General features: G+C 41.8%; 1 protein-coding gene across 5 annotated transcripts in view; it reads right to left on the bottom strand.

Moving 5' to 3' along the window:
* The window catches only part of Daam1 (dishevelled associated activator of morphogenesis 1), a 174,927-nt gene that overhangs the window by 73,082 nt on the left and 85,115 nt on the right, over positions 1-16,730 (bottom strand). For all 5 annotated transcript variants that reach the window (XM_005399226.2, XM_013521989.1, XM_013521990.1 and 2 more), the window contains one exon: positions 9,189-9,278. In XM_005399226.2, the coding sequence (XP_005399283.1) occupies positions 9,189-9,278 (90 nt within the window). The remainder of the gene's footprint in view (positions 1-9,188; positions 9,279-16,730) is intronic.

The following is a 16,730-nucleotide window of genomic DNA, read 5'->3' as shown; positions in this document are numbered from 1 at the left end:
GGCTGTGGCAAAGGCCGCGAGGGATTTCCTGTGTTTGATGACAGCACATGCATCAGTCAAGAGCTTCTAAAGATAGAAACACAATTTGTCTGGGTCTGGAACTGAACTGAGGGTGCAAAGAGGTCTACAGGGAAGGAAGACTGAACCACACACTAAGCAGTTTCCTTTATAATCAAACCAGATATACACAATTCTGTGTGAGTTGTCCATTTTTATACAACACTGTAATATTTTGTATTTTTGTACAGTTTTATGGGTATTTTAATGGAATGCTTTTCATTTTCCAAACCTTGGAGTTTTTTTAAATGAACACTTTCTATTCCAGTAATTTTTATTTCAATTTAACTTGAGACATATGGGGGAAACTGGAGTGTTTTCATGACAGCTTCTTGTACCAGAAATATTCAAACTTACGTACAAGAATTGATCAGAGCCACATGATACTCATTCCTATCCCTTGGGACCAACCCCTAATGGTTGGCAACAAGTCTGCTGCAAGGATAAATTATTGTAACAACTTTGAAGATTAATTAAGGATGAACATACTCATCTCAAACAACTCAGTAACTAAAAGCCAAGGTATCTATCCTAGAGAAATTCTTGAATGTTCGTTGTACTGTTATAATGTCAAAAACTGAAAATAAGCATTGTCCAATACAAGTAAAAATAAACTATGGTATGTTCATTATGCCATGGAGCACTTAAAATGAATAAACAGTATATATAGTGCTTATATATATCAAAGATATAAATATGTGAGGGCAAGGAAAAAACCCTTCCTTCAAAATAGAGGTCACCTTAGGCTTTGACTATATCTATAAGGTTTATTTCTTTATTTCTTTTTTTTAAATCTGAGGTGAATATTACAAATTTCTAGCACTTATTAAATATGTTTATTAAATTCCATATTTTTGCATATTTAAAATTTTCACAACAAAAATTAATCAGGAAATAATAGCATACCCCATGACTAGAGAGGAAAGCTATCAGAGGTTTTATTAGTTTTCTTGGTTAGAAAGTTGAGAGAATGCCAATTTACCAAAATCCAGAATTTCAGCTCTGGTGATGAGCAGTATCTGCAACTAGGCTGAAACACTGTTTTATCATCTCCCCAATACTGAAGATTTATTTTATTAGCTTAAATTTAGGTAGAATATGGCTAGAATACACTAGTGAATTATAACGTTCAACTCTGAACATATTTCACAGCAGAAAAGGGAACTTGTAAATCTGTATCATTTCCACCTAAAAAGTTACTTGTTTGTGGAAACTGGCTTGCTTTATGGAACCTCTTGGTTCTACAAAAAGATTTTTTTCTCCATTGCAAACAATGGCAGTAGCAATGCTTTCATTTAAAAATACTCTTTAATCCTCTTATATCAAAACTGAAAATAGTCATCAAACATTTCACTTTTCTAGGCAACAGACAGGGCAGGAATTACAACTTTGCTTAAAAAGTGGCTTGTCCTCCACTCATGCCCATTTTTCTGACTTGCCCTGTTGACGGCTGCTTGCAGGACAAACCCAATCATGTGAGCTTCTCCCCCAGCCAGACTCGCTCAGTAAAGCACTGAGGCAGCAGGACTCTGTGTTGGGGAGGAGGAGCAAAGTTGGACGTTTAGGAGCTAAGGGACTGCAGGCTGCTCATCATTGCCTAGATCTTTCAGCAGAAGCAGATTTCATTTTACCAACCCCTGGTGCTAATGGAAAGGACTTCTTGGTCTCCTGCCTCGTCTACAATCTTGCCTCCTAAATTATTATCTCTGCTTCTGGAATGTCCTGTGAATCAACTAAGGGAAAGGTACATTTGAAGTTCGAGAAATCCAGGCATCACCACTGAAGAATATAGGAAGGATGAATCCCAGGCCAGCATATGGGTGAACAAGAGAAACTCAGTTCATATATATTAGGAACTCAGTTGCCGTGATACCGGTGTAACAACACCTAACATCAGCATGCCCCAAACTTCCTGACAACTACATCAGTGTGTCTCTCAATTTTCACAGTGTTGTGAAATTGATCTCACTCTACACAGGAAGAAAGAGAAGCACAGAGGTTAAGTGACATGCCCTAGGTTGTGTAACTAGTCAACAGGTTACCTTTTGGATGGCCTTTAACTATATAAGTAACTAATATTTGACATATCTCATTTGTTTTGTTAAAAAGATAAACATGCTTATAAAAATTACAATGACTATATTTTTTCTCACTTATTCTTAATTCCTTTGATATACTGTATAAAGGAATGAGCTGACCTGTGGATGCCTAACTCATCAGAGCTGTGAACTTCAAATATCTGAAATTCACCTATGTATGTATATGTATTCTGAGTATCTTTGGTTTTAAAATTGTATGTGTATATATATACATATTTGTACTCCACGGCAGTTTGCTCCCGAGTTTTAAGAATTATAAATTAGGTTGATGATTTTCTTAATTTTTGCTTTTAAAAGTTCCTTAGTTTTTGCTGTGATTTTAAAGGCTTTTACTTTCCCCCCTAAACTGCAGAGCTGTGTGGTAGCCTCGTGGTGTGCAACAGGCTGAGTGGCTTGGGGTGGAGGCTGGAGTGAAGGAGAGCCCCTTCTGGGAGTGCCGGCCAGTGGCATACAAGGCTGCCATCTTGCACTTCTGACATGTTGTGATCTGACTAGGCAGTGTGCAACAAGTCCTTAGTGTGTGGGGAGGTCAGTGTAACTAACAACCTGGGCTTTTGCAGGACAAAAGGCTTATCCCTGCTCACCCCACGGCCCACCATCTTCCTTCTCCACCTGGCTGCCCTGTGGACCTGAGGCCTCAGCACAGCCTTAAGGAGACTGTGGTCAGCTTCTAAGGTGACTGAAGGGCAAATCCCCATACCAGAGAAACACACACACACACACACACACACACACACACACACACTGAGATCACCTAATGGTCTTGCTTCTCTAAAGCCTGGTGGATAAAAGAAAATCATGTAAATTTTAAATAAAGCCATTTTATCTTTACAGTCAACATTAAGTTATTTCAAGGTAAAAGGGAGATAAATGCACTGTAGCAAGATGGGAAATATATGTATAAAAGAAAAAACTAAATCAAAGTACATCACCCATGATCATACCTACAGCAGTTTGTTCACCTATCTATATATACACTATAGCAAACTTGTGATCACATTAGTTACACAGTTTGATATCGTCTTCTTTTTTTAACCTTGACATTACCCACTGAGCAGTGGTAATGTCATTAAAATTCTTTGGAAACACTTTGTTACCAAATTCTTTGGTCACATTTTTGTGTCATTAAAATTTCTTTAGAAACACTTTTCACTGTGAGACACTGTGGTGGCCCTGAACCATAACATAATCATTCTCTTTCAAGTTGTTTACCACATCCTCATTGTTTTTTAGAGACTAAACTGTGAAGAACACTCTCACTGCCATTCTCTCTCTGCATCCTGATCACTTTCTAGAAGGGGAGTACTGCAAGTTCTGTATATCGCACAATGGCTCTCATCACTATCTGTAGATCAGTCAGTACCTCATACTTAGATTAATGTTCAAAATATTTAGTCAGCAGCAAAGTATGGCCATCAGTGAGTGAGAACCACTGAGGCAGAGTGGAACCAGGACCTGGAGTCCCCTGATGCGCCAGTGACTGGCCCGCCCTCTGAGTCATGGGAAAGATGGGTGGGCTCCTGTGGGAAGGCACAGGTGGTGGTGTGGTTTTTATTGGGAGAGTCAGGTTGGAAGCTGGTAATGTTGTAGTAATAACACAGCCTTGCTGGGACACACCTACTGAACACCAGCCTGTGCTGGAGTTTCCATCTGGCTTTCTTGTGTTCAGGCTGAACAAACCTCAGTTACTTTTGTTTTCCTCATAGCGTGTCTTCGGTTTTCAAATGAAGCCTCTAACAGATTTCCTGACAACCTTACAAACTATGTTTAGTAACAATCATAAGGTCTAGAGCCTAAATATGGCTATTTAAGCAAGGGCAAAAGACATAGAACAAAATATAGATGAGAAGGAAAAGAAAACAGTACATGTGAACATAGCTCAAACACTGAAAAGAGCCAGTTTCTAGGTGACGGGATAAAGTGTGACATCAGCACTCACTGGCGTAACAGGCAGGTGGTCAAAGTGGTTGAGGAACAGTCGCCTCATTTACCCCTTCCTCTGTGCCCCAGAGCCCGTTTCCCTATTATGGCACTTATGACAAGACTTGACAATCATTTGGTTTTACTGCTTCTCCTACTAGAGCCATCCTTCCCAGGAAACTTGCCTTATTTGTTTAATCATCTTCAGAACTGGGCCAAGAGTCTTTCCTAGAGAAGACATTCAGTATACAACTTGTAAATCACACACCAACCTGCTCTTGACCGACTGCACCACTTGGTTGAGTGAAACACCAGATACTCAAAGTTTGCTATTTCTTATTGCTTAAGTGAGAGATTATACACAGGGCTTCATCTCTCAGTGCAGGGATGATGTAGATAAGACAGTTTTTCTGAGCCTGCAGAGTCTGGAGGTGCTCCTGGGCATCCCTCACATATTCCTTAGAAAGGCAGAGAGAGGACAGGTATATTTCATTTCTATCAGGAGGGCTTCTGCCATTTTTAAAAGCCCTTATCATTTAAGAGCACAAATGCCAATCTGAATTCATTTCCAGGTTGACAACTCTGTGATAGGAGACCAAATCAGGTGCTTCTAAGAGGGTGGGGGTGTAGCTCAGTGGTAGTGCACTTGCTTAGCATGTGTGAGACCTTGGATTTGATCCCCATCACTGAAAAAAAATTTCTTGCTATCTAGCAGAGTAGACACCTGTCAAACCAATGCTCACTCTACTATGTATTTAAGCAAACACAGTAGAAGAAAGAAAAGGATATCTAACTTATGTTCACTCTAAAATACTCAGGCCAAATGCCAGCCCTTGCTATCTCCCAGCACGACCACAGCAGCTTCTCAGCAGGATACTGGAAGTAGTTAGAGGATTAATGTCTCCACTCACCTCTTCATTTTCCAGCTGGTTTGTTGACGATTGTGGAGAAAACTGAAGGTATCTTTTGTTTTTAATTCCATTGCCTAGGCATATATTCTCTAAATTATGTTTTGATCAATTTGCTGGCTCCCTACACTCCAAACACAGTAGGGCCCCACGCTCAAAGAGCTGAAAGAACCATGGCTTTCACCTTCATGTGCACGTTTGTGGGGCAAGAAGTCCCTTTGGTGGGGAGCAGCGTGGAACTGATCGAATTAGGATACACAAACCAAGTAAGAGGAAAACTACTAGCTCAATTTTTAGTCACTTTCCCTAGATGTCTTCAAAAGGTGGTGGGACCAGCACCAGATCAGCAGTTTGCAGAAAACACAACAGCTGAACTATATCCAAGAGAGGCAAGATTCTTGAGTGATTTACTTTAGCTAGAATCAAACACACACTCAGCAGGAGAGTGGAAATCCACCTTCTCCAAAGTAGCTCTCAGAACATACAGAATATAAAATGAAGAATGTAATATTATTTTCTTAAGCTTTGGCTTTAGAGATCAGAAATAAAGGCGGAAGAATTAGGCATAGTCACCAAATCCTGATCCTCCCTCAGACATCTGATGTCACTAGAGCTAACAGCATCTATAGCCCCACTTGCTGCTTCTACAAACTCTAAAGCCCACGAAAGGGTAAAAGAATCTTCTGGATATTTATAAGGGACAGAACTAATATACTGGCTCCTGGGAAGAACAGCAATTAAAGAAAATGTCTTCCTGTGCTGATAAGCTTGCTGCTGGCACAAGGCAGTACACACACTTTATCTGCACCTCTCTGAAGACCGACTCCTTACTTTTCCCAGGATTTAAAAATCATGTTAACAATAAGTAAATACAGTGTGGCCAGATGCCTTTCGTGGTCAGATGGTTCATTGTTTAAAAAGCTTCAGTTTAAAATCCAAAAGATTGTTAACAGATGCAGTTTCTGGCTGGAGACTGGGAAAAACCTCATTTAAACAAAACAGTATGTTGTGATTGGAACTAAAAAGGGAATTACCTTTAAAGATAAGAACCACAAACATTTCCTATTCAAAAATACCCCAACCCAAACAACAGGACCTTTTTTGGATCTTCCCTAAGAGTTTAAAATTCGCTAACAGGTTGCTGTCGATGAAGACCCAGCGCTGACCGGCCGGCCCAGTGACGTACAGATGGGTTTGGGCTTGCAGCAAGGCCACAGCACCCCTCTCCGAGTCTGCCTAGATTTCTGAATTGGGCGAAATTCCGATTAATTTTCTTCCAATAATTTTAGCCCAGAAATACTTTTGCTGCTTTAATTTTGGCTCTGGGACTGAGTTTTCAAGCAGAGACTTAGACGCAGAAGTTTTGTAAATGAACACACAGTTTTAAGCTGATAGTGGCTGCTGTGTCTCAAGTGTCTGTCGGATGGGAAAGAGGCAGTTGGCTGAGAAAAAGCTTGGCCCTGCGCACAGGCCCTGTCTTGCTTGCTTCCACAACTTCTGTTCACTTTTACAGAGAGCCTGCTTTCACCAGCTCCCACGGTTTGTTTCTGTTGGCTGCAAAGGACCCTTACTTTACAGCTTCACTATGTGGGAGAATGTCTGCAATGTCCTGGGTTCTAATCTTGAAAGACGGAAAATTGGAAGGGGCCGTGGATGTAGCTTTCCCCCAGCCTGAGAAATGGATGTGGTTTGGCTTGTTGGTGATAAGCCTGATTGGAGAAAGTTTTATAGTTGATATCCCGAGGAAAATAATCTCTTAATACCAAATGGCCACCACGCTGCTCTGCTCTGAGAATGGAGAAACTGTCCCTCAGGACACCATACTATCTGCAGAGGTGAACATCATACCCTTCCCTGGCTAGGTTTTGTGTCTTTGTAGTCCTTATACATTTCTCAGTTTATTTCAGTACCCTACAAGTTCAGTTGCAGACCACAGGCATGGATGGTTTTAACACTGTGTGAAGCTCTAATCAAGAAAATCCTGAGTCAAGAATGCTACCATTCATTTTAAAGCAAGACAGATCTACAGATCCACAGGATTCCCTAAAGAGTTAAAATGGTTTTCCCACTCAGCCATGCCACTGCTAAGTCATGTAAGGAATCCAAGCTGCTGGAATGAGGCTAGCAGAAGCACCTTCACCAACATCTGTGCAATCTGGCATACCACCATGAAGGGCCCATCCATCGAAGAATGGGATTCTTAGAGCACTGGCCACATCCATATCCCTTCTCCTACAAAAAGCCAACCCCATTATGTATGCTTGAGACCAGGCTTGCAAGGGGATCTGATTAGCTGCAACTTGAAAAATGAGCAACAGCTGCAAGCCTGAGGTCATCACTCTTCTCCAGGGTTTGCCTTCTCTGATGTGAGGGGCAGTAGTTTCCATGACTGACTTTCAATTGCTGTCATGGGTGTAATAAAATCTAGGAAAGAAGAAAAATTTCCCCCTAATAAGCTGCTCCCATTTTCATGCCCCTTCCTTTCCTCTGGTGCATATTCTCAATCCCTACTTTACATTATTTACTAATTTTGAGGGAAAAAAAATCGGCATTAAGATGAGCCAAAATAGACAATGTCCTCTATATACACAGGCACTGGAGGATTTGGGAACAAGATCCCTTGTTCCCAAAGACCAGGCAGTACCATTAGTGTCAGGACTGAAAAAACACATTGTATTTTAATTTTAAAATTCCATCCCAGTGTATTACATATGTTTCTTGGGCCACGACAATCTGTTCAAGCAGTGTTTCTGATTGGTGAGACATATCCAGAGAGAGACAGAGAGAGAGGAAGAGAGCAGAGAAGGACAGGGCAACACACTGATGGACAAAGGCATTTTACTGCTGGCTACTGGATAAGGACCCTTCAGACTTTAGTTTGATCTTAGAGCAGCTCAGTGATCATAATGAGAGATTACAGCAGGACACATCTCTTAGTGGAGGCCACTGGAGCCAAATCTGACACACACTTTTACCAATTACCACTGCGCAGACACGTTTTTTCGGACAGTATTCAGTATAACACTACTGACAATACATCGGTCCAGTCAGCATACATGCATTTCAAAATCATCTCAAAATGCCAGATGCTAGAGTTGCAAAGGTGAGCCTGACACTGTGTCTCAGAGCCAGAGGCCTAGGGACAGGTGGAGAGACCGCATGCAGGTTCCGAGTGCCTGCACTGAGGAATGGAAAGTGCTCCTGGGGACAGGTATGGCCCAGCGAGGGCAGAGGTGCCAGGCGACAGCTGGGTGGGCATGCAGAGGTACCAAAGCACATACTGACACTGAAGAGAAGGTTCCACCAACTGACGCTGAGGTCTTAAAAACATACCAGGTTATTATCAGTTGTTACTGCTTCCCTAGGCCTGCAGTGATTAATCTGAGTGTCTGCTGCCTGTGAGGGAGAGGTGGCACTTCTCTTAAGTCTGCCCTTCCTGTGTACCTATTTGCTTTGAAGTTTCTCTGGGAAACAAAGGAAAAGTGGCAAAAGGTGGCTACGAACAGGATTAGTTCAAAAAACTGGGTGTGAGGATCTGACACGGTGTTAGGAGAAGAGAGAGTGAGCTTTCTTTCTAGAGGTGCAATGCGCCGAGTGACAGTGTGTGGCACAGATGCTAGGGAGTTAGAGCTTTTGGTTTCTTCGGGGCCCCATGCCCATTCTCCCTGTCTCCCAAGGAAAATGAATCTCAGCTTTTAAGTGACCAATCCAAATAAAGACTCTGTTTTTGCAGCAGGGTGTAGCATATTCCTAACAGTGCAATGGGAGGGGTGGCGGGTAAGTAATTCCTGAGAAGCGGCGGGGGCTGTGTCCTCACTCCCTTTTTTCCAGCTTCTATGTATACTGTGAAATGGCTGGAGAACCACTTGGGCCATGAGGACAAGGTCACACCTTCGAGATCTCCAAATGTAAAGATGCTAGAAGGTGGTCACAGAGGGCTAAGGGGACACCTCTATCTCCTGTAAACCAATGCTATTGGGGTCTCAGTCATACGTAATGAGCAATAATGGTTATAGGTGCCAGGGAGCCCAAGGAAACAACATCCAAGGGGTAACACTTTGCCACCTATAATACCAAGGCTACAACATGATACTTTCAATCTGGTTTACATACGATAAAGAGCTGAGTTCCAGTGGTAAAAAGGGAGAACTAATGGAATCAAAAACCAATTTTTCAGTCAATAATAATCACAATGATAGCTTACCTTTTTCTTGCTGCAATATATTTGCCACTTTTTCTCAGCTGGCAGTGCAAACATGGCTTCCCTGTGTTTGTCTGTAAGGTCAAGTTCATCCTGAAAGAAAGAAAATAATTAGTATTTCATAGACTACATGGTACTCCTACATAGAATGTTATCAGTATCATCAGGGAGAGAAGAAAGAAAGTCCAACACATACATTTAAGTAAATCTGAAAAAGACCAAAGCTGTGTTGAATGCATGTGACTACCATTAAGATAGCACGTCCTGGTGAGGGGCCAGGTGTTCAACGCAGCATGGCCCTGGAAGTGCTGAAGATTGGGGGGGTGTGGGCCCAGCTGGGACAGAAACCTCCTGAGCTATTGCTGTACGGGGTCCACTGAGATGCATACGTATAGAATTAATCACATTAAAGATGAAGGTTCCCTGGCTATGGCTTCACAAACACGTTCAGGCTGGGCCCTGGAGGACCTGGACATCATGGGAAGGGGAGGAACTGCTACAGTTTAGATGCTGAATGACCCCAAAGGTCTCTATGCTACAGGCCTGCTCCCCAAAGTGGGACTATGAGGAGGATGATGCATCTGAGGCCATGGTGTAATCTTTAGACCACCTGCAGCATAGCCCCACTGGGAACTGTGAGGCCCTGGCTCCTTCTTTCTGCTTCCTGCCGTACAGTCAGTGGTTTCACTCTGCCACACATTCCTGCCATGATGCTGTCTTGCCACAGATCCCAAGATGGGGCCAAAAGATCATGAACTGGAATCTCTACAACTCTGAGCCAAAATAACTCTTTTCTATTTATAAGTTAATCTCCTTCAGCATTTTGTTATAGTGACAATAAGGTGACTAACAGAGCAAGAGAAACAAAGACCAGGCTATGGTCAGAGACCTGGGACATCAGGGTCACCACGGCCAGCTCAGCTAAAGCACTGAGATATGCAGAGGATTACCAGGTTTGAGCAGTGGGGCATGATAAGTAGGCAGAGAACCTAAGTGCCAAACTAAGGAGTCTCTTCTTGAATGAGATGAGTCAGTGATGTTTTGAACAAGGGTGTGACATTTGTCACTGCCACAAACTCCAACTTACATTTCCTAATGTTTTACATGCAGGGATTTTCCCATTTATTTCTCACACTGACCCTATGAGGCCCACTCATTATTACATTCTCAGTGTAAAACAATCCTGCTGAATAGTACTGGGGAAATTTAGGCTGAGATTGGGTAAATCACTTGCTCAGGATTATGTACCTATTACGTCATAAAGCCAGGTTTTAAGCCCAGAGCTGTCTGATTCCAGAGTCCAGACTCAGTCTTTCAGATCAGTTTTAGAAACATTAATTTTATAGGGTTGTACACCTTAGATTCTACACTAAAGGAAAGTAATTTTAGACATTTATAACTGATGAATGGCAAAGTAAGAGAACAGTTACGAAGTGCTTACATAGAAGCTCTTATTTAATAGGAACTCAATCTACAGTCAATGTTATTATTGGTATTGAGCATCTGGTACATTTTCATTCCCACTGGCAAAGTTATTTAGTTGAAGGCAGTAGATTGGTGTGTGTGGGTAAGACATAAAAGCTGTAAATTAAGGTATAAAAGGATTTCAGTCCCTGGGGAGTAGGCCTTCTCCGGGAGGGGCTTCTGTGAGCTTCTGCAGTTGTGCTATCCTGTAGACAGGCACATACAGAATGCTGGCTCCATATCTTATACTCTGACACTGTTTAGCGCTGAGGTGCTATTACACCTTCCTGACAAGGTCTTCATTTTCCTTCTGTAGTGTTCCCAGTGAACCCACCTAACATTATTTATGCCCTAGCACCTCTCCCACGGCTTCTGGCATGGCTTCTCATGGTGCCTCCGTACTGCTCCAGTCTTTCCTGCTCAGCACAGCTTAAATTCTCTTGATGCAGGGGTTCTCAGACTTCAGCAAGCACCAAAACACCAGGAAGGCTTCAAGCGCCCAGTGTTCAGCACTGACGAGGTGGGAGGAGGTATTTCTATTAAGTTCTGAAGGCATTGCTGATGCTGCTTGCCCAGACAACATATTTTAAAGTCACTGTCTTGACAATAGAGTACCTATGCTATTTTGAGTTCCTATTTCCAAGAACTTCATTACTTCTACCTCACCTGAAAACTTAATTAGCCATTTCCCAGTGGGCCAACTTACTTTGCTAGGCTTGCTTCTAGTTATCCCCTTACACCCTATCTCATTAACAGCTGCATCTCCAGAGCCTAGCACATGCCAGCTTCCCCAGGGAATTTCTGAGTCTCATTAAGTCTCTAACTCCATAATGGACTTGTCATTCTCCTATAAGGATTGGCAGCATCAACTAAATATGTAGTAATGTCTGGCACAGGTGGTAACTATATTGCTATTTCTCTCATCATCTGAATACAAATCAGTTGCTATTTTCTTTTAAGAGCCATTAAATTATAAACACATTCACACAATTACATCTCAGCCACAATCCCCTGCCCCTCCCTGCAAAACCACCTAGCTAGTAAGGATTTCAACAATTAACAACTGAGGAAGGAACAAAAGACCTTTACAGAAAATTCTATTATGAGGGAACATATTTAACATGTTAGAATTTTGACATGCAGCTATTGTACATGCGAAGTAATTATTGTCCTGCCTTTCTTCCTTTTTAAATTTCCTGTAAGTCACATGTCCTGTCATCTATTGAGAAATGGGGAAAATAAAGGTGACATAAATCACTTTGCAACAATCAGGTCAATTAATCAAACAGCTCAGTAATGTATTGCATAGCTTGGGGAAAAGGTGTTTGATTTGTGAGAGACAGAAAGCACAATTTGTGTGTTTGTTACTATTTGTTAGATATACTATTTGTTAGATAGTAAGATCTAACTATTTGTTAGATACTGAGCATTTTCTGTATATTAACAGTAGAGTTTTATATGGATTTATTTATTTCAATCTTCATAACAGTCCTCTCGGTAATATTATTCCCTTTTCCTGAAAACAGTCATAGATTAAGTAGCTTGTTCAAGGTAACAAAGTTAGTAAACAGTACAGAAAGAACTTGAGTCTGGACTGTACACAGAGCCCACGTTCTTCACCACCACACTGCTGATTGTCAGCTGATCAAAGCAGTAGAATCACATCGCTGATGCAGATGCAAAGTGTCACCATCCACAGAGTGTCTGTGAGCAGAAAGAGCAGACAGCCCTGACTTTTAGGTCTGGCTCTAATCATCTGTGCAACCTTGGACAAGTGACTTCACCTCTGAACTTCAATTTCTTCATCAGAAGACAAAACAATAATATATTCCTGACAGTTACCTCAAGGATTCATTCATGCAACCAAAAGCAATTTTTGATGAGTATCTACCATATGATAGCAATCACTGAGAAAGGTTCAGGGGACAAAAAGCTATCACAGTTTCATGAAGAGATGAAGGAAAATCAAATGATCACACTTGCGGAGGGGTGAGCACACACTCAAAGCTGAGTTTTGAGGCAAAGATGGGACAGGGAAGCTTTTTCACTTCACTTCAGGAAAGTGAAGTGAGAGCTTAACAATAAATACAATGAACAGGTAAACAGCACAGAGCCACTGAATGGCAGCTGGGGAAGTGACTCCACTTTGGTCATTATCCTCAGAGTGATCAGAGGTCACCTGTGGATTCTGGGCAAGCAGTGACACACGTTAAGTTAGCTAATAATTTAATACAGGAGTGCTGAGATGCAATGTCCAAGATGTAATAAGATCCTCACCCTTCCATTCCAAAACTGTATCTGCTCTGACTCACTTTTTTAATAATGTGGCTAAACCAAGCATGCTAGACTAAGAGATTAGCACAGCTTTAAGAGCTCCATCAACACCTACTCACTCTCCTGCCCACTCCAGGGCCAGCCCAGATATTACAAAGAACACACAGATAAGTAACACACCCTGGTTTCAAGGAATTTATAATCCAGCCAGGAAGACAAGATGATACAAAGCTTCCACCATCCCCATCCTTTTCAGGATAAAGTCCAGATTCCACAGCAGTTGAAGGTCCTTCTTGGCCCACCCACCTCTCTACCTCCTGCAACTGCAGCATCTTCCAGCACGTAGGCTCCCACGCAGGAAGCTTCTGAAACTTTGCACACGCTGTCCTTTTCCAGAGTCCTCCCACCGGGTCAAAAGAGCAAGTCCTACTCATCCAGCCTTCTCCAAGACACACCCACTCCCTCCAGGAAGCCTATCCCGACTTTCTTGGGATGGGCAGCACCTCTACCTTGTGGCATTTATCACGTGGTTACGGTTGCTAGTGGCATGTCTGGCGCCCAGGTTGGACTTGTTCCCTGGACAGGAGCTCTGTTCTGTTCATCTCTGCATTAACTGCCAGTCCCTAAAGTAAGATCTGACACGGCAGGAATGCAAACAAGCAAGGTAAGAGGCAAACAAGGAAGGTAGGGAAGCTGGAAGGGAGGAAAAATGGGAAGGAAACTGTAGAACACAGTGTTCAACAATGTTTAAAGATTAAACTATATTGGTTTCTTCTGGAAGCTAGGTGCAGTTTCCCTGTCTATGCTTGAATCTACAGTGCATCTCACAGACCCCATGCCTGGATAGCACACAGTACTTCCTGAGACACAGAGCGGCTGGCTTGCTTCTGCCCCCTCTTTGTTCCAACTATTCATATTCATTTAGATGCTCTGCTCAGTAAAAAGGAAAATAAAGTGCAGTTGATGAAAGATGGAAACAGAATGGAACACAAACTAATTTGAAAGTCATTTTGAGAGACCAGTTTATTTAAGCTCTAAAATTGCTTCAAAGTAATTTACAGAGATTTTTCATTTTGATAATTCAAATATTAAAACAAGCAGTCATGGAAAACAAAGCAATTAGGATCACTATATTTCAAATTGTGCCTGTTTATATGTATTGTTTAAACAAAGTAAATCTTATAGAGGCAAAAAGACCAGAGGTGGCTTGAGGCTGGAGGGGGAAAGCAGACATGACCACAAATGGGCCAGAGGGGTAGGGGTGATAGATATGTGCTAAAACTATGGTAGTGATGGCTAAAAAGCTACATAGATTCATCAAACTCACCCAACTATATTTACAATAGGTAGATATAACATGTAAATTTTATTTCAATAAAGATGTTAAAAAAAAAAAAAAACCAAAAAAACAAACAAGCCTACTTCTTGGAGCCTGAGAAAAGCAAAGAAAATTCCTCACAGAGCAAAGAAAATATAGTCTTGTATACACTGTATGGAAATAAAATTTTGGCTGAACATTGGGTAAATCAAGGAGTCAGGGTACAGGAGAAACTAATCAGGAAGAAGTGTACGAAGAAGAGGGAAATGGAGACCACGTGCCCCTTTAGGGGCAAGGAGCTCAACTGGGGAAATATCACAATTTCACACATGATTCTGAAACCACCTATCTCTTCCATGAAACATTCTCATCCTTTCTCTAAAAATTCCACAGACAATGTTTCCCTCAGTATCCCTCCACAATTCATTTAATAATAGTTAAACTAAGTGACCAGTACTATAACAAGAGGTCCTTAGAACGCTCCTTGCTCTTGCTGGGGTTTGGTCTTGGTTTTTCTCCTAGAGGTGGTGTCATGGAAGAGGGCTGGGCGCGTGTTAGCAGCCAAGCTCTCCACTAAGGTCATAGGTAAGAGCAATGAGCAGAGCCCAGTGCTGCCTGCCTCGGGATTGCCCTGCTCACGTGGACAGTCTGGTTGTGGCATTTTCTTTTCATATTATTCTTTCTGGATAAAGTTGTGAAAGGCAAGTGATTTCACAGTGATAAAAGGAGAAACCTTGTACTAACCATCACTGCCTTCAACAGAAATCTCCAGTTCATCACAAACTCAGAACCCTGCAGGCTTTACTTCTTGAAGAATATATGAACTATACTTTCATGTATTTATAAAATATGTATAGTTACAATCCTTGGAGAAGAGACACTATTATTAAGAAACAAGGACCTCAGAGGGAAGCCCAGTCCCGGGAACTACAGCTGTGGGCTTCATCCCTAATAAAGTGTATTATTAAGCTCCACTCCTAAAAAATTCCGTGCAAAGAAAGCTCCCCAGCTGCACATTCTAGTGTAAGCAGACTGCTCCACAGAGAAACCTACACACACCAGAAAACAATCGGCATAGTACACACTGTGCTAAGGAAATGGGTTGATTTGCTAGATAAGGCAAAGGGAGAAATTTTCAAATAATATATAATAAGGGTCTTGAATGAGTACAAAGATTAACACTTTGTAACAAAAAGCTCTTTTCAGAGGTTTTAACTCACTGAAATACAAGATTATTTACAAAGTCTCCCAAGAAATACTTAAAGCATTTATTCTTTGAAAATCTACCAAATCAATAGATTTTAGTAAGTCATCAAGGAAGTTTTCATCTATTAAGAGAAATCACTAAGGGATCCAGGATTTCTATTTCTAATGAGTCAAGCTAAAGCTTTATATATAGAGAGATAGTAAATATACACAGGTTAGGAGGATATACAAATAATCCCGGGGGTGGGGGTGCGATGAAAAACAGAAAAAAACAGGAAGGAGGAGAAGCTAAAGCAGACCATCGGAGTTATCCCACTCATCAATTCACTGCTTTATGTGTGTCGGGGCTGGGGGGTTTGTTTTGTTCTGTTTTGCTATTTATTAGTCCTTGACAAACTAGCTGTCCCTCTGACTCAATGTAGACAAGCCCACAGACTCTCCAACCCTATTATTACTCAGACAAGACTAACTTCTCTCCTCCAAATTAGATGCTTCTGCTATTTGCCACAGCAAATAGGCCCAAATCCCCTGGCCTCACCCCAGGAAGGAACTTCCCGTATCCCCAGCAAACTGCAGCCTCTGGTTTACCCCGGAGATACACCCATGCGAGCACAGCCTTCTCTGGACTGAAACCCTCCTCGCATCCTGCAGCTCAGCTGTCCCAGAAATAAGTCAAACCCCCAAAGAGCAGAGCTCAGGTCAGAGGACGTGGTGACAAGGACAACATCGAGCAGAGAAGACCAGATGAGGCAGATGGAGGACTAAAGGGTGAACTGTGGCAGCAAAATAAAAATACTACGCTTTTATAAATGTATGAAGAAAACACACAACAAGGCTATAATTGTTCATTAAACTTATAAAAATCCAGCTGCTTCAAAGCAAATGATAATCAGGAATCATGAATTGCCAATATAGCTCTTAAAAGACTGAACTGCAATGACTCTGAGAACAATGCTTTATTTTCGTGGTAGTAGTCAGAAATCTGACAGTTAGGTAAGATTTTTGTCAGTTTAAGTAGAAGTGTACTGAGTGAATTATTACCTGCTCCTGACCAGTCAGGATGGCTAGAAATGGAAAAACAACAGAGAGCTTTAAACCCCAACAGGGATGTGTACACAGAGAACAAACCTTGAAGCTTTCCAGCCTCCGCGATTCCTGCCAACATTCTTCGTCATTACACAGAACGCCACAGTGTGACTCACCACCACCTACACAGAACAGTCTCTGTGTCTGACAGACAGGTTTTCGTTCAATATGGAAAATAAAGAGCAAGAAATCCCACA

This window comes from Chinchilla lanigera, unplaced genomic scaffold (assembly GCF_000276665.1).
Source record: "Chinchilla lanigera isolate Chin_1 unplaced genomic scaffold, ChiLan1.0 scaffold00065, whole genome shotgun sequence".
NCBI lineage: Eukaryota > Metazoa > Chordata > Mammalia > Rodentia > Chinchillidae > Chinchilla > Chinchilla lanigera.
This window is presented reverse-complemented; position numbering and strand designations above follow the sequence as displayed.